Source organism: Vicia villosa, unplaced genomic scaffold (assembly GCF_029867415.1).
Source record: "Vicia villosa cultivar HV-30 ecotype Madison, WI unplaced genomic scaffold, Vvil1.0 ctg.000606F_1_1, whole genome shotgun sequence".
Classification (NCBI taxonomy): domain Eukaryota; kingdom Viridiplantae; phylum Streptophyta; class Magnoliopsida; order Fabales; family Fabaceae; genus Vicia; species Vicia villosa.
In genome coordinates this window covers 700,007-721,460 of record NW_026705278.1, presented here as the reverse complement: position 1 = coordinate 721,460, position 21,454 = coordinate 700,007, and the positions used below count along the sequence as shown (strand labels likewise).

General features: G+C 35.4%; 1 protein-coding gene across 1 annotated transcript; it reads left to right on the top strand.

Annotated features, from left to right (window-relative positions):
* The first annotated feature begins 12,355 nt into the window (after positions 1-12,355).
* Positions 12,356-21,155, top strand: LOC131629815 (cell wall protein RBR3-like). The gene is made up of 6 exons (XM_058900614.1): positions 12,356-12,425; positions 19,539-19,651; positions 19,726-19,992; positions 20,075-20,114; positions 20,221-20,661; positions 20,815-21,155. The coding sequence occupies exons 1-6, from the start codon at positions 12,356-12,358 to the stop codon at positions 21,153-21,155; spliced, it is 1,272 nt and encodes a 423-aa protein (XP_058756597.1).
* The last annotated feature ends 299 nt before the right edge of the window (positions 21,156-21,454 follow it).

The window sequence follows — 21,454 nt, the reverse complement described above, 5'->3', positions numbered from 1 at the left end:
TTTACCTTTTTTTAAAATGTGGTACCCAACAAGAATTTTTTCGGTAATTTTAAAAAGTTCGATAAATATTCATGTGAGTGTACCGACATTTTTTTAAAAAAATGGTATAAGAGATTATTGGTTACCGCATTTTTCAAAATTGCTGAAAAACCATGTAAATTTTCAGATATTTTAAATTGTCGACAATTCTTAATTTTTGTTTTTTTATTTATTTTATATCGCAGTGAGGACTAGAGGCAAGGACAACATGATTTTGTCTCATGGAGGCAGAGACAAAGATGGCTCCCATATCTTGCAAGACATTATCCAATTTGAATCTCAGAAGAGTGAGAGTAGTGGCGTCCTCAAGGATCCAAAAATCAACCAATGTTTCACGTTGTTGAAGTACACAACTGCCAGATATAAGTATTAAGACATTATAAAATGTTTTTTTTAACAATATATGATCCCTATTTATACATGTTTGTATTCATTATGGATCACACATCATTGTTGGTGCAATTGCAACCGTACAGAAGTACTAACAAAATCTCAACCGAGAAAATTCAAAGTATCACATATTTTATAGTCTTGTTAAATATCCAGTAAATGCATGATCTTTTCAAAAATCAATTCTTTTATACTACCGGATTTTTCACCATGATAAACTCTGGTATTCCATGGTGTTTTTAAAAAATCATATATTTTCCCACACGCCGTTTTTGTATAAAAACCAATAAAAATACATACTAGACTTTTATATTGGCATACCAAATTTTTTCATTAATACCGCATTTTAAACTTTAACTATCGAATTTTTCGTGCAATATTTTTAACTAAAACATTGATAGTAGTATTTTTTATATTATAGAAAATTGGGGGTGCTAAATATATTTTAAAGGCAAAAAGAGAAATTCATGGTGAGAATGCAAAGAACCTTCATGATCATAAATACCTTCAAGACAAGTAGAAACATAATATCATTATAACCACATGACTCTTAAATTATATAATAATCACAAAACTCTCAACATTCTAGCAGTTGCAGGCCTAGGTTTTAGTGGCAAATAGAAAATGGTTAGTGTTCTGGACCGGCCCAATTATTCCAATTGGACCAATCCACCCTTTGGCCCAAGGCATCCTGGTCCACACTCGCGGCAGCCTTCCCCGGCTCGCTCCGGGCGAAAGCAAGACAATACCGAGCACGCTGGAACGTCGTGCTCGGCAACGACCTACTCCCGCGTCTTCTGGCCTAGCGCCTCGCAAGGGTCCTCAAAAGGTGGAGTCATGTGTGCATGGAACACCCCTATAAATAGCCCTCTAACTCTAGAGGGCAAGGTAATCTCTTTTTTACCCAAAGTCTCTCACTTATGTTGTACCTTGTTGTCCAAACACTTACTTTGGCATCAGAGTGCCTTGTAGGTACAACCACCTATTTTGCCCTCCAACCGTTCCTGATTTCAAGCTTCACCGTTGCTGGCCACCTGTTCTGCTCGGAAAGATCAGTTAGATTGGTTCAAATTTCAAAGAAAATGAAAAATTAGATATCATTCATCAAATAGGTAATGAGTAACACAAAAATGAATCTAAGTTATAGTTAACTTTAGAATTCAAATCTGTCAAAAAAAAAACTTTAGAATTCAAAAAAATGAAGCTCAAGATTATGAGATTGATTGCAGTTAATATGGAAACCGTTGCTTTGATTCATTTTTTCTAGTTAAAATTAAGAACGAATACTCCTAACAGAAATACTCCTATTGAACTGATCCAAGAAGATTTATCATATTCAAATGAATTTAGAGAGGTTTGTAACCCCAGCAATCTAACGCGTTTTTATAGTGAATAGACGGTAGAGATCAAAATTGTGGACGAAAAATTTTAGGAGGACCGTTCTTTGAAGAAAATTTTTATAGGGAGTAAAATCAGATTTTAGGTTATTTATAGGGATCATATACATATTTAACCTTAAATACAATATAAGTTGTCTATTTTTTTAAAGGTTTTTTCTAAATCCATACTTTTTCTAATATTATGTGTTATTAAATTTGGATTGGCATATTTTTATAGGCAAAATGGAAAACAAGATGTCACAAAAGTTGTAGAGCACATCTTGGCTCATTTGGTTATGTGTTTAATTCTAGAGGTTATTACAAGAGTTGATTCAGGTTTGTTCAGTTAAAGTTTCTGCTGAAGTTGCTTTGAAAGAAAGATTTGGTTATAAGCAACTTGTTTAGCTCGATGTCTAGAACATTTACATCTAATTCTATAGGTGATTTAATTTAGGTCTGTTCAATTTAAGATTCTGCTAAAGTTGCAATAAAAGGAATATTTGATTGGCTAAAGTTTGTAGAGAACTTGTTGAGCAAGATGCCCTAAACATGTTGTGTGACATCTGGTCGCACGTACTGAACATTCTACATCATATGATCGCTTCACCATTTGGCTAGAAACTCTGCACTAATTATGGTACGATCAAGAAACTACTTTTGAAAGAAGTTTGTTAATCCAAATCAGTTTGGAAAAAGATTTTCTTAATCCATAAAGGTTGAAGAAAATTTAATTATATATGGTTTATTTAAAAAAGATTTGGGTTTCGTTTAAATAAGAAGATTTTATTTGATTGAATTTGCATTGAAGAAAATATTTAATTGGATAGGTTTTGAAGGACGATTTGGTTCAGTTTTATTTAATTCAAGATTCTGCTAAAATTGAACTACAAAAATATTGGTTGAAGATTTAATTAAACCAATATTACATGGAGATGTTTTATTCGATTTGTTTTAATTACAAGATTTGAATTTGCCCTTAATGAGAAAATCTCCAATCTTTATTAAAGATGATTCAAAGTATGGTTCAGTTTATGCAAGAGGTTTGTTATGATCTTTTACTTGAGAAGTTGGAATTGTGATTTATATCAAGTAAATATTTTATTTTATTTGTTCAAGATTCAGAATTTTGTTACATGGACAAATATCAACATAAATATTCCACGATCTGTGAGACATCTGTCTCAGACTAATTACTTGGAGAGCAAGATAAATTAAAATATATATATTGTCCTTTTAAGATTTGCTTCCTTTTTTGTTATATCAGAGAGATCAGTGTGTTAGAATGTGTTTGGATTTGGAAAAGATCTAATTTTAGCAAGATTACATTTGTAATGTTTATTTGTTAAAGATTTGTATCGATCAAGGATCTCAATCTTCATAATAAATATTTAATTGATTATGTGAGTTTTTGGGAGATATGATCTAAATCAAATACAACAAGATTGATTTAGAGATTCATATTAATTTTGGAAGTGATCAATCAAGATTTGAAATCAACATTATTGAAGATTGGTCTCTTGTGCTTTTTAGAAGATCAGTCGTATTCAAAATGAAGATTCTATAAGGTTTTAGAGTTGAACTTTGTGTGGATATTTAAGGAGTTCATCTCTTAAGTGAAGACTCAGACCTCAACAGAAAATATCTATTCATTAGGAGAATTTTGTTCTGGTTGAGTCTTTGTTTTTGTTTGTATTTTGCACACTTTATTCATGTGTTTAAATCTCAAATAGACGAATAGAATTTTGAGTTGTATTAGAGTTTATTTTTCATCTTTGTAATTGAATAAACTTTTGCGAGTGTGCTCGAGCGAAAGTGAGAGGTATCTTAGATTCAGGGGGGTCCTGATTGAATCTTCATGAGTAATATTAGGAAAGCGGCACGGGACGAAGTGAGTTCAGATAATATCAATTGTACTTCTGACTATTAGAAGTTGAGTTCTTTCTATAGAGAGTCCTAAGTAGAAATTCATGGGTAGAATTAGAAAAAGAGACATTGAACCAGAAGAATTCGACTAAAACCAATTTGTACTTCTGACTATTATGAATAAATTTCTTTTCATTGGATTAACGCCTTCTAAACATAGGTGATTTTGTATCGAATTAGAATATGAATTCTCATGTTATTTATTTTTACCTTAATTTTATCTGCTACGTAATTATCTTATCATAGACATTATGCTAAACATTGTGTATATCTTAAGAACATGATTTCATTATTACCTTTATTAGTGAAATAAGTTATCTATTTTTTTGAGGTTATTTTCTAAATCCATGCTTCTAATATTATGTTTAATGTTATTAGTGAAAAGGTAAGGGCTACTTTTTCATCCATTAAAGTTACTAGTAATACCAAGCAAAGAGGCCCACACATAATAGGCTCTAAGACAATTTTAACTTAATAATAGCATTAGCCGGTGACCGACCTTTTCCAATTTCCCTCTTTTTGGCATCAAATCCTTCTAATGAACAGGTCACATTGCTCTCACACTGCCAATCCTCAACTCTTTCCCGGACCAACCTTTTCCCTTTCTGTCATTTCTCTAAAACTCACATGTATTTCACTATCAACCAAAAGAAACTTCTAGCCTAGCAAATAAAAAATAACACTATATTGAGACGACAGACAAACCAACAAGCTCTTTAATTATTTATATGGTTCGAATTTGAAAGAAAAATATGAAGCCAAATCAGTTATTTTTAATTGTTTTATGGTAATTTAATTTTATATACTCCATTTCTCATAATAATTGTTAGATTTGTAAAATTTGTCTACAATATATAAATCAATTTCTTTTGGGTCTACAGATTAATAAACATTCAAATAAATACTCGTAACGAAAGAAAAATGCGGTGACTCATAAAATTGTAACAATACTTTTTTATAATTAAAAAATAATTTTAATTTAGTTGGATTCGAATATGAAACATTGAGAGAAGTATATATGGATGTCAATTTTTAAATTTATTAATGGAGATCTCTGTAGAGATTATCTTTTTGGAGCATTGAAGTTAGAAATTTTTTTCTTCGCGAAGACGGGAATGGAGGAAAAAGTTCCCCTATGACACTTTGGGGCAGAGATTAGGAAAGTACCCTCCACCCCGTTGATTCTCCGACTCCGACCATATTATTTAACTTTTATACTTTATATATTATATAATATATAATTATAAAAGTTTACATAAAAAATATTAATGTATTAGAAAATGAAGAGTTATTAGTGTAACATTTTATTTTTATTTGTTATTATACAATGTATTGTTTCACTGCCCAAGTACCTAACTCTAGAAAGTGAACCCAACACATAAAATATACACATCGTCTCCTCATTTTCTTTTCTCAATTATCTTTGTCTCCTCCATTTATCATCTACTCCGTTCTCTTCATCATCACAACAACCACTCTCTTTGTTCATTGTGCTTATGGTAATTACTCTTCAAATATATGGTAATAACGAAATACTAGTGTCATAGTTTTGATCAAAAAGTATAGAAATTTTCTTAAGATTCGATCTCCGTGGGGATATGTGGGGATGAGGGAAATATCCCTCCGTGGCGGATATTAGGGATGGGAAATAAATTGGGGTGGGTGGGTGGGGAGTGGAGAAACATCCTCTGAGCATTCCTTGCCTCTAGAGCATTACTAACGCCTAAATCAATATGACATTGATTGTGTTCCACGATGCATTCTCTACATTCGGTTTAAATCATTTTCGTTATACAAGAGAGAAAGTGTGTCATTCTCAGGTATTTAAATCCATTCCAACTCTCACATCACTTTTTATTCTCTTATTGACGTGTACGTTAAAGTGATAATCTTTCAAGTTAACCCCCATCCATTGCACCAGAAGCCCAAGACCACCATAGTGAAGCACTGCTTTGTGAATCTATGTGCTTGCAGATATAGAAAGAAGTGATCAAAGATGGTGAAACTTATGGACAAAGATGCAAGTCAACTAGTAGCTGCTTAGTTTTGATGATGACAACACTTAAATTCAAGCAACAATTGAAGATAGCTTAAGTGATCAAAGATGCACAAGATGGTTACTCAAGCTATCCTCCCTAATCAAGCTAGACATCTATTTAAAGTCAACATTATAGTCCAACGACTATCAAGTGGAGACTTGGGCTTCCTGACAGTTTAACCCTTCGACATGGAGATATTTCAAGTCACCTCAAGAAAACTCAGGGTTCTTGTGGTGTTAAAGTCAAATATAATTATGTCAAGACTTGAAGCTTCAAAGTGTAAAAGAGAGAAAGTGTGAAAGCTTACCTGATAATGTCCGTCTAAATGACCAGTGTCTTATAAAGACACAAGGACATTTGTTGAACCATTATGGCTAAATCAGACACATACTAAAAAAATTTAGAACCCTTTCATGTTTAAATAAAATCACCAAATTTTGTTTTTGAGGCCTAGATAGTTGATTAGGGAGTTGTCTGTTTGATTAGGAAACTTTTTCAAAATTGTCTAATTGATTAGATTATTTGCCTAATCAATTTGATGGTGTCTAATCAAGTCTATAATTGATTATGACAGTCTCTTAATGATTGGTAACGACTCTATATCAAAACCTTCCATTTTAAGACTCAATAATAGATTATTTATACTATCTAATCGATTAGGTGAATTCCTCACTTTTAATTTCTCTCATCACCTCTCCAAATATTTCTTAATTTCTAACATATTTTAGCCATAGTATTTTGAGAGTGTTCTTGAGTCTTATGAGGAATATTATTCTGGATGAGGGAAAAATAATAAATTTACCTAGAGTGAATTTTTTCTTGAGTAAATATTTCTTCTATAGGAAGTTGTTAATTTTGGTTGTAAGTTAAACCATTTAAAATCTCTAGTTTGTATTGGACGGTTGTCGTAGAAAGTCTCCATCTGCTACGTGAGGTTCTCCATTGAAGAATCTTTTTTTGTTCGTGGAAATCAGCTAGTGAAAATATCCACAAAGGTTTTTGAGCTCAGTGCCATTAAAAGCTCTTTCAGTTTGAGATCAGCCCGGTTAAAATATCTATTGGTTTCTAAGTTCATCCTGTGTTAAAGCTCAATATGTTCAATATCAACACGGTAAATATCTCGGTTCGGTTCATGGTCATCCTATGTAAAACCCCAGTTCAGTTCAGAGGGTAGCCAACTAAAAATTCCATTTTAGGTTTAGATCAAATTGTGCAAAATATGTGTTTAGTTTGGACACTAGCCACTTTAAGCCTTGTTCTCCATTTAGTTTTGAGACTAAGCACTTTAAGTCATGTTCCCTATTTGGTTGGAAGTTATCCTGAAAACTTTATTTCTTGTATAAGGGGGTTCGTGGGCATAATCTTCTAAAAGCTCTCAAGACTAGTGAATTCTCTCGAGAATAATTCTTCGGGACAAAATTAAGTCTTCTTGATTGAACATGTATAATTCTCTAATGTTATTTCCCTTCTCTTATCTCTTTTATTTTTCGGTCATTTTCTTTACTTAGAATTTCCGCTGCATACTTACTCAAAATGTTTTCCAACTTTATTTTTTAGAAATAATTTCGTTTTAAATTAATTTTTTCAAACCTCCACAATTCACCATCTCTTTTGTATGAAGTCACATGTCCAACTTGCTTCACCGTTCAACCGAACAACTATGACTCCATTTTAGGTCGAGATCAGCTTGTGCAAAATATGTGTTTGGTTTGGACACTAACCAATTTAAGCCTTGTTCTTCGTTTAGTTTGGAGACTAACCACTTCAAGCCATGTTCCCTATTTGGTTGGAAGTTATCATGAAAACTTTATTTATTGTATAAAGGGGTTCGTGGGCATAACCTTCTTAAAGCTCTCAAGACTAGTGGATACTCTCAAGAATAATTCTTAGGGACAAAATTAAGTTTTCTTGGTTTAACCTATATGTTAGTTCCATGGTTTTGTGTTGGCATTAGTTTTGCTAAAACATGGTTCTTAACTAATGTTCAACAAGATGTTGAAATATCTTGACCAACTGTCATAACAGGTTTAGCTGTTATGTATTTTGACAGATGTTCTGCCATATGTTGTGACATCCTATACCAGAACATCCTGAGATTTCAGATTAATTTTAATTCTTGAAGATTTGATTAAAAAATATGAGATTATGGAAGATTCATACACCCATATAGGCGCAGCCGATTAAGGAGTTTTTAGGAAAAATGCGCATTAATTAGTTTCAGAAAAAGGATCATTGAGACTTTTTAGGAAACTAAGATTTGATTTGATTTTTCTATTTTATGTGAAGATAGCTGATTCAAAAAGGAGAAGATTGGATTTATTTTAGAGTCCAAACCCATACAACAATAATCTATAAATAAGGACGTGCTAAATTTAGTTTTGTAAGCATTCACAAAATGGAAACCGTGGGTGCAATAAGGGTTTAGGTTTTGAGGGGAGTTCAAGTCCTTCGAATGTTATTTTTGTGTGTCACTCGTGTATCTTCTGATATATTGAGGTGGACTGTTTGTTCTCACTCTTGAAGCTTTTAAGCAAGAGAGTTGAGTATTATTCTTGGTTGGAGCTTTTGAGCAAGACGAAATATTTATTTATTTGAAAGTGTAATCTTTCTATTTTAGTTCTTCTGGTCACAAGGTTTGTGACTGTGTTTATCACTGCGGTGATTGGAAGTGAGATGTTGATTTCTCATATCTAGATGTTGATTTCTAGGTAGAAGTAGCATTGGGTAGTGATTAGGAGAAAAGTTGTAATCTGAGACTATTTAGGCTTTGAACTAATTCTGCTAATAGTGGATCTCCTTCCTGGCTTGGTAGCCCCCAGATTAGGAGTTGTTGCACTGAATTGGGTTAACAATTTGATGTGTTCTTTATCTTTCTGCAGTTTATTTCAGTTTTGATAATTGTGTTGTCTGACAGCAGATGTTATAACATATGTTTTGACATTGTGTGGTGTTAGGACATCAGTCTCGACATCTGTTTTGTAAGTTTCAAAATCTCAATTGGCATTAGAGCAGGAAACCCTGTTCTGTTTATTGGGTGAGCTCCAGGGAGAATATTTTCTGGTACTATAAATAAAGAAGGAGGATACAACAACATACCACCTCTGTTAAATTGATCAAATTATGACTGGTGGAAAGTCATAATGGTGGATTTTTTGAAATCCATGGACAATAAGGATTGGAAGGCTGCTTTAAAAGGACGGGAACATCCTGTTCAGAAGGATGGAGAGGGGAATGTGTCCTTAAAACCTGAAGAAGATTGGTCTGATAAGGATGATAAATTGGCTCTTAGAAACTGCAAAGCTTTGAATACTTTATTCAATGGAGCAAACAAGAATATTTCCAGGTTGATTAATACATGTATTTTTGCCAAGGATGCTTGGTAAATCCTCATAACAACTCATGAAGGCACATCTAAAGTGAATATCTCTAGACTTTAGCATTTCACTTTTAAATTTAAAAATTTGAAGATGAATGATGATGAGACTATCCAGGAATATCATATGAATATTCTTGAAATAACAAATGCATCTAGTGCCTTGGGAGAAATGATGTCTGAAGAAAAGTTTATAAGGAAAACTCTTAGGTCTCTACCTAGGAAATTTAACATGAAGGTACTAGCCATTGAAGAAGCTCATGACATCAGCACTATGAGGGTTGATGAACTTGTTGGCTCACTTCAAACTTTTGAAATTAGTGACGAGTATGAGAATAAGAACAAGAGCATAGACTTTGTATCCAGTACAGAAAATAAAAATAGGTAAGATGATCTAGATACTGAGGAAGGACTATCCAACACCATTATATTACTTGGGAAGAAATTCAATATAATTCTGAAGAGAATGGATAGAAGAGGAAGACCAGATGTCAAGAACATCTCATCTGACATCAAGAATAATAATGATTCTCAGAATAATACTAGACTTGAAGAGAAGTCCAATCAAAGCAGAGGCGTTCAATGTTATGAGTGTGAAGGATTTGGTCACACTAGACCAAAATGTCCAACCTATCTCAAGAATAAGAAAAAAGGGGTTTAATGTATCTTGGTCTGATGATGATGAGCTAGAAGTGAGTGTACTACTGAAATTGCCAAACTAGTGATGGCTCTTTCTAGAAGATGGCCAGATGAAGTAGAATCATGTGATAAGAATGATCTCTATAAAGACCTGGATGTGTCCTACAAGAATACTTGGGACATGTGTGAAGAAATTCTCAAGACAATAGAAGAATAGAGAAAGATCATTGTTGATCTAGAGAACAAAAAGAAGAAACTTTTGTGCACTATTTCTCACCTTCAAAGAGAGGTAAATTTCTTAAATTCCAAACTTGACAGCTTGACAAATTATTTAAAAAGGATGAACTATGAAACTAAATTGATGAAAGAGGCTGAAGACATAAAAGTTAAATATCAGTCTGATATTCAACGAATGAAAAGAATGATCAACAGTCCAACCATATGTTCTAACATGTTGGTAGACTGCACTCGAAATTGAAGGTGTGAAAAACACTAGAAAGGGGGGGGGGGGTTGAATAGGGTTTTAACAAAAAAAAAGATTTTTATCAAAAACAACAAATACTCCACTCTTGATAATAACAATAGATTACGAGAAGGAAAGAACGAGGTATGTTTATACTAGTTCACTTAAAAAATATCAAGTTAATCTAGTCCATCCATTAAGGTGATTTCGCCTCTCTCAATTGAGGTCTTAATTCACTATAACCAAACTGATTACACTTGCATGGGCTAACTGCCGATGACTCACAATACAACCTTTAAGACGCACAAGTCCTAAACTTCTCAAGAAATTATGACCAACTGGTCTCTTGAGGACAAAATTTAAGACACACTAATCTTAGACTTCTCAATATATTTTGACCAACTGGTCTCTTGAGGAACAATCAAACAACAGTTTGAATAAGAGTTTTTTTACAAATAAATGCTTCTAAACAAGCTGAATGTAAACGATATTTTTCAGATTCTAGACTTTACAGAGAATTAAGCTATGAACAGTCTTTCAAGAATGTATATGATCGTGAACTACCCCTTCCTCTTTAAGTCTTTAAGCCTTTATATAACCAATATTATAATATATCCATTGGAGGGTAGTTCTTGAATTTCTAGAATTTTGGAGGCTTGAATGTAGTGGGAGACAAGATAGTACGCCACGTCCGTCCTTTCATGGTAATGGAACGAAACATCCGTTTGTACTTTGTACCTTGTACTACATAATGTTATCTTTAATTCTTCTTGAACTTCAGAGGCTGACACTATGAGTTGGAAGAAAAGAAAATAAGTTGTTGAGTCTTCAAAGTCTTCAGAACTATATCTTCAGAGTCTTCAAAACTACGTCTTTAGAGTCTTAAGAACTACGTCTTCAGAGTCTTCAGCATTTGGTCTTTAGTACCCTTTATCTTTAGAAACATAAATCTTCAGAGCTTCAATTCTTCAAAGTCTTTTAAGCCGCGTCTTCAGAATCTTCAGCACTTGGTCTTTAGATTAGTTTCTTCAGAATTCGTATTAGAGGGACAACTTCAGAGTCTTTTGAAGTGGTTTGCTACTGTTCATAAGAACTTGTGTAGCATAGAAACAAAACTTGGTATTTTGTGATGTGTTGGCCACACCTTTCATCAGATTCATAACCTATTTATTAAAAGCTCAAAGCAACAAACATTAGAGTACCAAAATTTTTCATACAAACATACTCATTATTATCATCAAAACTCATAGATATATCGCCGAACCAAATCTTGTTCTAACAGAAATCACCACCCGAACTTGAACCCAAAGGCTATTCGAGTGGCAAAATAACACCCACGCCCACACCCGTTGGGTTCAGGTTTTTTCACCCGAACCCGTAGTAAAACACATAAAATACAACAACAACATTGAAATTTTCCATCAATTTTCCTACATCTTATATATTTAGGGGAACTTATGTAATTTCAGGTCTAAGCGGATGTGGTTTCGCGTGTGAGTTTCACACTACCCGAACCCTCACCTAAAATATTGGGTGGCACCCAAACCCAAACCCAGTCAATTCAGGTTTTCACCCGTCAACTCAGGTTTGGGTGCTGGTGGGTTTGGGTATGCCTTCCATCCCTACTTTCTCTTGCAAATTATTTGAAGACCAAAAATCTTCAGCTCATTCTAAAGCTGGTCAAATCAGCAAAAAGAGAAGTGTCAAAGAAAGAGATGTCAACCTAATAGCTCATACCTCCTTGAGAAATACAAAGAGAGAAGACCGGTACTTTGCCAGTGGATGCTCTAGACGCATGAAATTAGCCTTAAGGAATTAGCTAGCGTGGGGCGCAAAACCCCTGAATTAATATATGAATATCTGAATAGGTTTTGGCTATTGAAAGCAAGGTGTTTTACCCAAGTGCATAAACACAAATTCGTTTAACTGGATGTCAGAGGTCTAGATTATTCCATTAGAAAGAAACTAGACACCTAATATCTAAGAGACATGCCTCAGTTAGCAGATAGAATTCGACAGGCCAAAAGTTTAAAAGGCCATGTCGAATAAGTTTCATAAAAAAGAGAAAGTCACTTATATAGAAGCAAACAAAAATGAACATGAGTACGACATGGGGTATGAAGAGGTCAAAGAAAATGATGTTAACATGGAAGAACTAAAGTCAGGACCACCTTATATTGGTAAACTCTTAAAACCGTTCGACGGGAAGAATCCTGTCGAACCCAAAAATGATAAATTTTTCGCAAAAACTTATACATTTGATGTAACTAAGTGCAATAAAATATTTTACCTTTTAGTTTCAGATGACCAAAGTATAGTCCTAAAGGGTTTAAAGACGCCACCTTTAGAGCAACGAAAGAAAAGAGGGTTTTGTAAATTCCATAATTTTCTTGGTCATAAGACTTGCTAATATGTTCTATTTAGGTATCTGGTACCAAACATGCTGAAGTAAGGGGGATTGCAGTTCGGCGACAAAGCCAAGGATTTAATGCAAGTGGATGATAACCTCCTACAAATCGAGGAAACTCATTACGACAAACCAGTTGAATGTTTGGTTGTGGAGGCTCATTACCATGGAAGTAGTATCTAAGCCAGAATACTCTGAAAAAATCAAGGTGGTATATCCACAGGCTAGGGAATAATTGATCGATTTCCTCAACATATGCAAGTTGAAGAACTCTGAGGTGATAATATGCCCAAGATGCAATGCAATTTTTGATAAGAATTCCACTGAGGGCCTCGAAAACATCAAACCCCAGCCTTTGAGTTGGGAAATACGGTCCAACAAAGGGCCCAATTTCGCCTTTAACAAAAGAGGTATCCCATATAGGATACAAAATGTGGATTCAGGCCGAAGGGGAGGCCGAGGAAAAATTTATAACTCCTCAAAAAATGTACCTTCCGGTGAATGGGTTCATCCTCGAAACAAAGATAACAACAACCAAAAAATTGGAAGAAAATAAGGTTAAACACGAGTTCGTCTTACCAAGATAACTCCCAAGTGTCCAAAAAATACTCCTACAATCCTAGTTACATGGGAGGAAACCCATGACAAGGATGCGGTGGAGGAAATACCAAAGAAAAAAGAAAACAATTCCAGAGGTTGGAAGCTCGAGCACCAGTAGCAAACTGCAAGAACTAGGGTGTGAAGTGGCGAGAAGGCCAATAAAAGAAAGAATATTCCCTCTCTAGCACCTATCAAAGCAATGGAGGTGAGAAAAACACAAGAAAGGGGGATAATGCTGAATGTAATACGGTGGGAGAACTGACTTTTTGTTTTTTTTCACAAAACAATGTTGCGGTTAGCTAGAGTCGCCATGGTCTTTTATTTTATCCAATTAGGAAAGGCAAAAAGAACAGGAAAGACCTCTTGAAAGATTTTGAGTTCGGGGGTAGGTTATACAAAGGGAATGTGTAAGCACCCTTTGTATCCATGGTTATCCATAGGCTCTTAATTGCTTAGGTCACTTTGTTTGTTTGAAATGTTTGATTTGTGTGTGTGTGTGTGTGTGTGTTTGAAAAAGTTTGAAAAAGGACTTTAACTTTGTAAATAAAGTGTAGCCTTTGAAACTGTTTTGAAAACAGTTCGGGGGGTAGGTTATACGAAGGAAATGTGTAAGCACCCTTTGTATCCATGGTTATCCACGGGTTCTTAATTGCTTAGGTCACTTTGTTTGTTTGAAATGTTTGATTTGTGTGTGCGTGTGTGTGTTTGAAAAAGGAATTTAACTTTGTAAATAAAGTGTAGCCTTTGAAACTGTTTTGAAAAGAGGTGTATGAAAAGCATTTGTTTTTATTTGAGCAAGCAATTAGGAACTACCTACCCTAAGTTCGAAGGTCAATCTTGTTCTTAAAGTCTTTTCTTTTTAAGAAAGAGGCTATCCATACCAATTGTTAGGCAAGTAGTCCTTTCATTGGACGTGAAGGGACATCGAGGGTCCTCGTATGGTTATAGAAGGAAACTTGTGAGGATACTTTAGCATTTCGAAGGGACTGTCATCATTTAATCGAAGGAAACATCGAGGGATAAGATCATTTTATCATAGGCAACTCGAAGGGTCTATGATCTTTTATGATGATTTTTATTCGTAGGCAACCTTGCTAAGAGTATCCTCACATTCGAGAGACTTGACCATTATTCGTCAAAAGGCAACATAAGAGAGGATTACCCTAAAGGTGAGTGTGTGAACAGTAAAAGGAGTTTTTATATTTAGATATTTAATCTTTGAATTAGTGATCTAAGCCCAATTGGTTAGTCTTGCCATACAATCCTATTAACATACATCTAAATAGTTTATAGCAGTTATAAGGATGCAGAAAGTAAATGCGGAAAAGCAAATCTACGCTATTACAGGGCTTCGAGATGGGGGATTACATAACCAAAAACGTGGATGCGGAAAAGTAAAATCCTAGTTTGAACTATTGCAAGGCTTTGGGACAGTTACATAATAATTAATAATATGCGGAAAATAAAAGCCTAATTAACTATTACAACCTCGAAACAATTATATAATAATAATTTAACAAAAATAAAATCGAGAAGTTGAGAAGTAAAGGGAGATGAGAAGAGAGAAGATTGAATTTAGGGTTTTGAAAAGAAAATAAAACCAGGGTTAGAAAATTTATTACTAATTAATTATTAAATTAACAATTAATCCTAAATTAACCAATTATTTAATTAAATTAAATATTTACAAAAATACAAAATAAAAATCAAATATCGATCATAATTTAATTATTTATCCTAAAAACAAAATTTTAGTTTTATTTAACCAAAAACCTAATTTACTAAATTGTTTAATCTAAAAAACTTGATTTTTATTAATTAAATTTTTTTTTAGTATTTTTATGAAAAAAAGTTAATTATAAAAAGAATTAAGTAAAAAAAAAGATTAATTTTAGTTTTAATTAAAAAAGAAAACAAAAAGAAAATAATTATAATCAAATTAAAAATAAAAAATAAAAAAAATGAAAAAAACTTAGCGTATACAGCGTAGGCTTGAGGGTCTATGGTGGAACTACGCCCTTGTGTGCGTTGGATCTGAGAAGAGAATGATCCGACAGCTGAGGAATGAGGGCGTTCCATACGCACGTGAGTGAGACACACCGGATCTAATGGTGAAACGCGCACAACGTTTTTTGAATCGGACTAATGGGAGATCGCCACGTCTCGTCTTCTTCCTTGCGTCCGTCGTTTTATCCTTGTAATACCTTTACCTACATACAAACTCCATAGCTATAGACCCTGTGTATTTTAATTTTAACAATAACAACAATAAATCCAATATAAGACCATGGTTCAACTCGTTTTGGCCTTCTGGATTCAATAGTGGCCTTCTTTTGATCCAATTTCACCTGTAACACCAAAACCCTAAGACGAAACCCTAAAACCTAACAATGACATATCTCCATTCCTGCAACTAATCACGAATTAAACCATCCAAAAACATTCAAATCATCATGACAAACATAAAAATGCAATCGAAATAGTTTAATACGGCATGAACGAATGGATTTGAATTTGAATGAAAGTGTGCAAACTGTGGCTATTGAGGACGTGTTCTTGCTACTTCAAGACATGGGAACGAGTGGAATAGCTTCACTAACCTTCAAGGAGTATTTCTCAAGCCTCAGAATTCTTTGAGTGCCCCTGCAAATCCAAATTGGAATCTCACTTTTTCTTGAAAATTTTGAAGTTTGATAAGGGTTTTCTGGCTGCAGAAACCGTCCTCTCTCTTGCTGAATGTAATTGTTTACGGTGATTTCCGGTAAACAACCGCTAGTCTTCCAAACTATAATAAATATGATTTGGTTACTCGCAGGATCGACTAGATTGATCCTAGGACATAGTCAAAAAGGTTGTTATTCATGATAGTTCGAATCATATATATGGTTGGCTTGTCTCGAAATAAGAAATACTTAATCAAAGAAATAAAGATTAACAATCACCCTGTTATACACGTAAATATAACATCAGCGAAGGGTAAGACAAAGATAAAATATAAGACAAAAACTGTAAAGTGTAAGAATCTTAAAGTGCAGAAACTTAAATGCTTCGAAACTAAATAAAATGAAAATAAAGGGTGCAGGAATGTAAATGACAGAAAGTAAACGAAATGCAGTAATGTCTGAAGATACTTGAATAAAGAAAGATACAAATGTATTCAAATTGATGGTGGTGTCATACGTACATTTCTCAGCAGAACTCGTTCTCTTAACACTTGATACTTGAGCAATATGTGAGTGATTTGTACAAAATGAACACACGGAATCCTAACATTAAGACCCTTATTTATACTAGTTTCGACCCTAACGGTCCTACACTAATCTAATGCCACGTTGCCTGCAGAAAATCCAGGGATGCCATCTGTCTTCGTGCGGTTACATAAACTACTTCGAAATTCAAATCATCCCGCCTGAATCTTCTTTCGACGCGTGGCAACATAATCAGAATCAAGAATACCACGAAAATACGCTAAGCATCAGTACTTATGCATATTTCGTAAAAAACGTTTAAGTCCCCAAAGACAATTCCTTTCGAATTTAGCTTCAGTGCCAACTTAAACCATCACTTTCGAACATGGCCATCAGTAGCCATTTTTTATCCAAAGATGATCATCAGTAACTACCTTCCCTCGAATTTAAACCTTCGAAAGATATTCTTCCCAAACGAAATCTTCAGCTAACAAATTGCCCCCAATAAATGCCTGTTTCGAAAACAAGAGAAATAGGCGTTTCTTGCTGTATCTAGATTTCATTCTACTTACTTCTTAGAGTTCCGAGACTATTGACTGACGTCATAATCATTTATGACTCTGTTTCCAAAACGTCTCGTCATTTTCAAAGATGTCTTTCCATAACTTACATTCCCACGTTCTGGTCTTACTTCATGATCATTACTCCTATATACTAGGAGTAAAGCCAATAATTATTCGACCGCCGTTGGATTAAATCAACGCCTTCCGCGTGTCTCTTTGCTTTTACCCAAAAGATTTGAAAGGGTTTCCGTTAAACCTTTAAATACTTGAACTCCTACCTTCATACAACTTTCACTTCTATCTCCTCATTCTCTTCACAGAAAAGAACATCTTCAGTTACGTTCAAACCTATTTCCCAAATCAAATTTACCCATGGTGTCTTCTTCAAATGTTCTTCAACCTGTTCTAAAGCTTCAAAATCCTATACAGACAGGGGATCAAGAACACATACCAAATCCAAATACTGCAGAGGCGCGCGCCATCTATGCTTCTCAGGTAATCATTCCCTTTGAACTCTCTGGAAAAACTCATGCCTTTATGGGTCCTTTACCAGGAGAAAATAACTCCTCTTTGAATAAATTCTTTCCTGCTTATTACAAGACTAGGCCTTTAGTTAGCAAGAATAAGATAGACGATGAGGGCCACCTAGTCTCACCAAACCCTGATAACCCAACAGAGACCTCAATTGAAACTCCTTTAGCTTTAGAAAAAATTAGGTTAAACTATGTAACCAATTTTGTGAAAGTCTTCAGGTCAATCCCATTAGCAAAGGATCCTAACCTGTATTATGCTTGGCTAACGAAGGTAGAAAAGCAAAAAGCGCCTTTCTGGAAACAATTAGGGATTTACGATTTAATCCAATTATCCAAAACAGGTTTAGAATACAACCAAACCATGTTAGTAGCGTCAGTTTACTTCTGGGATGCTTCTCACAATACTTTTCACCTTCCATGCGGGATGGTTACCCCTACCCTCTTCGATGTAGCTGCCATTACAGGGCTTCGACCAACTGGGGAAACCTTCGACCCTAATTTCATGGATACTGACACCATTAATTTTAACGAAGCGACAGTCACATATACTGCCTTCATTCAACAATATCATAATGAAACAGACCCAAACGTTTCTGACGAAGAACACATAGCGTTTCTAGCACTTTGGCTCTCGAGATGTGTCTTTTGCTCTAGGTCCATACAAGTAGCAAAAAGATATCTTTGCATGGCTAACCAGCTAAATGCTGGGATAAAGTTAAACCTAGGCCAATTAATCCTAGGATTTCTTTATGAGAATCTTGGTGAGGCAACGGACCTTGTTAAGAACTATAAAACAGGGTTTCTTCTTTTCGCTGGTCCTTTCTGGCTGTTACAACTATGGCTCAATGCCACTTTCGAGGCTCACCTCCCATATAAAAATGTTGTGGATGAAGAAAGTGAAGCCATAAAGGATTGAACAGTAGAAGGAACCAGATTGGCTTACCTAACTCCAAAGGAAGAAAGTGGCAAACTTCGTGAAACTTTCCTGGCATTCATGATGACGTTCGCTGAACGTCATCAATTCACTCCTTCGATGGCTCCATTCGTACAACGTAAGGTGGGTCCCGAATGGTTTACTCGAGAATTTCCAACCACTTCTCCTGATCAACAAGCTGAATCTATGGCCATCTGGGAGGCTTTCCTCACCCCAAAGTTGTTATATCATCGCCTTCGATCTCCAAAAAGTCATTGATGTCTCCTCTGCTATCAACCGAATCTGGTTTCAAGACAATTTGGGCTGGTTCAACTCAAACCGAAGTGTTTGTATGACAAAAGGAATCACATGTGTCTACACACTTCGCATCTGACAGAAGATAAATATGAATCAAAAATCTCCCGATATGTTGGCATCACCAATTTGTCTCCTATTTCCTTCGAGCCTGCTTTTTATTCTACCATAGATTTTCATCAATGGTGGACAGAATATTATTCTACACAAATCTTCGATGCTGACAGCCTTACTCGAGAATTAACTGCAGCTTTTGTTGATGTGCAGGAGAATTTCCAGAAAGGTACTTCGACTCATATTAAAGAAATTCAAGCATTTCAAAAGTTCTTTGAAACTATCTATAGGCCTGATGACCTTAGTCGGACCGTTCGCGAGGCTGCGGTTACTTTACGTGAAAAGTTTTCTGCTAAACTGGATAAGTTGAAACTGCCCCCGTCTGTTCGACCAGAACTGCGTTATGAAGTGGCTTTCAAACTTAATCCTCCAAAATTCCCTCCACTGCCAAGTGCTGATTTTGGTGTGGCTTTAAGTCCTCCTTTTCCAGACTGGTTTGTGTGTAGAAATCCTATGAAAATTCTTCAAGAACAAACTAAAAAACGCGCTGAACGAGTGGTCCCGACTAAGCATACCTTGGATACTTTCAAAGGACATCTTCATATAGATATTGAGCATGTTCGCGTTTTGACTCCAATGCCTGAAGGTTGGGGTTTAGATGATCCCTCGACTAATTCCCCCTTTTTTTTATTGAAATACTGATTGATTTTTTGTTCGCAGCTGTTGCCCGAAAGAGACAAATCAAGGAAGCCCCTGTACAAAAGGGTTCTGGGACTTCGAGGAATACCAGGGCGAGTGGGAGTGATTCTGTCACCACTAGCAAAAAACCTACGGTACATGGATATCTTATTTTTTAGCTTGTAAAATGTACTGAATGTCACTCACTTGGTTTTAAAATGCACTTCAGAGCTCGAAGCCTCCAGCACATTCGAAGCGAAAAGCTCCTCCAACAGCCGACTCAGACGATGAGGATAAATCTCCTTCTCGCACCAGACAAATGATAAAGAAAAGACAAAAAACCGCTACCCCTTCAGCCAAAGGAAAGGGATCTGGGACTTCGAAGCTCACCTCTTCGAGTGACAAGGTGTCTTCCGAAGACTCACCCTTGAAGGCCACTAGCACTATCCCCATTATGGAGAGTCATAACTCCAGTCCAGAAAACATTCCAACCAAGGTATTTTGGGTTTCAACATTTAATCATTTCTTTACATTCTAATTATAATGATTAAGCTCACATTTTTACCTTGTCAATGTAGGATGATGCTGGTACCGCTACTTCTGATCTCAAAGCCTCAAGTTTACACATTGACCTTGACTAACTTCAAGGTAAATGTCTGCTCTTTCGAATGACAGATGAGTTTTCTGCCTTTTCGTTTTAATCGATCTTGACTGTCTATCACAGGTGTTTCTCAACACGAATTTCATGTGCTTTCTCCCGTTCTCGAAGACAATCAACCTCTTGCAACCATCATTCCGACTGCATCTGCTAAAGAAAGCCATTCAAATGGTGAGTCTCCACCCACTCATCAAGATGAAACTATAGAGGAAAATCCGCAATGTTCGAATAGTGGTAACGCAGCTGGACAACCAACTGGCAGCAAAGACACTATATCTGAACAAGATGTTGCAGAAGAAACTTCCAAACTGGCTACACCTGGTTCTAATGAAATTTCGAACCTTGGAACTACGGTCAGTCATGGGACTACTTCGAAGCAGGTTCCTACGATGCCTACTCCTTCAAAACTAGAGCAACTCAAGAAGACTGATCCTGCGAGCTTCCTCAAGACCATGATGAGTATTGATAATGCTACGTCTCTTGGAACTTCTTCGACTGTCTTGGCAGGTACTGGTGACAAGGATGATATTACTAAACTCCTTCATCAGATAAGAGAGAGGTTCTTTGAAACCAACCTCGTCGAAGCTCTCAGCAAGGATTCCACCAAATATTATGGCCTAAACAACCTTCTGAAGAAAGTGGATTTACTTCTTGTACCAGTGGAAATCTCAGAAGTCATCGTTTTATTGAGTTCTCTGATTGAACAACTCCAATCCAATATCCTTCGAAAACGGGATATTGACGGACAACTCACAACAAAAATGACTTCTCACAGTTCTGAATGGGAAGCTGCTAACGATGCAACGAAGAAGGTTGAAACCCTTAAGCTTGAGCGTTCGAAGAACCAACGAGAATATAAAGAGTGTGAGACCAATATCAAAGCGTGGAAAAAAGAAATTGAGCAACTCGAAGGGAAGATAAAGGATGCCCAGTCTCGTCAGGTCGAAATCCAAAAAACCAATCAAGACGAATTAACTGAAGTGGCACAGTCAGGGATTTGACACCTCGAAACGGCACAGCAGCTAGTGCCAGAGATCGAAGAACTGAAAAGACAACAGGCATTGATCGAGCGTCATATGTCCTTGCGGGAGATCCAGTACTCGAAGATAAAAGATAACCTTCCCAAAGATTTTAAATAGTTGCTTCGAACCTTGTACTCTTTTTGTGCTGCGTACTTATCTTGTTTTGTAATCATATTTCTCCAAGAATATATATATATGTGCAACTTTATCTTTCAATCTCCCCACATATTTTATTTTGCAATTATCATAAGTCATATCTTAGTAATTCTCTAAAACTT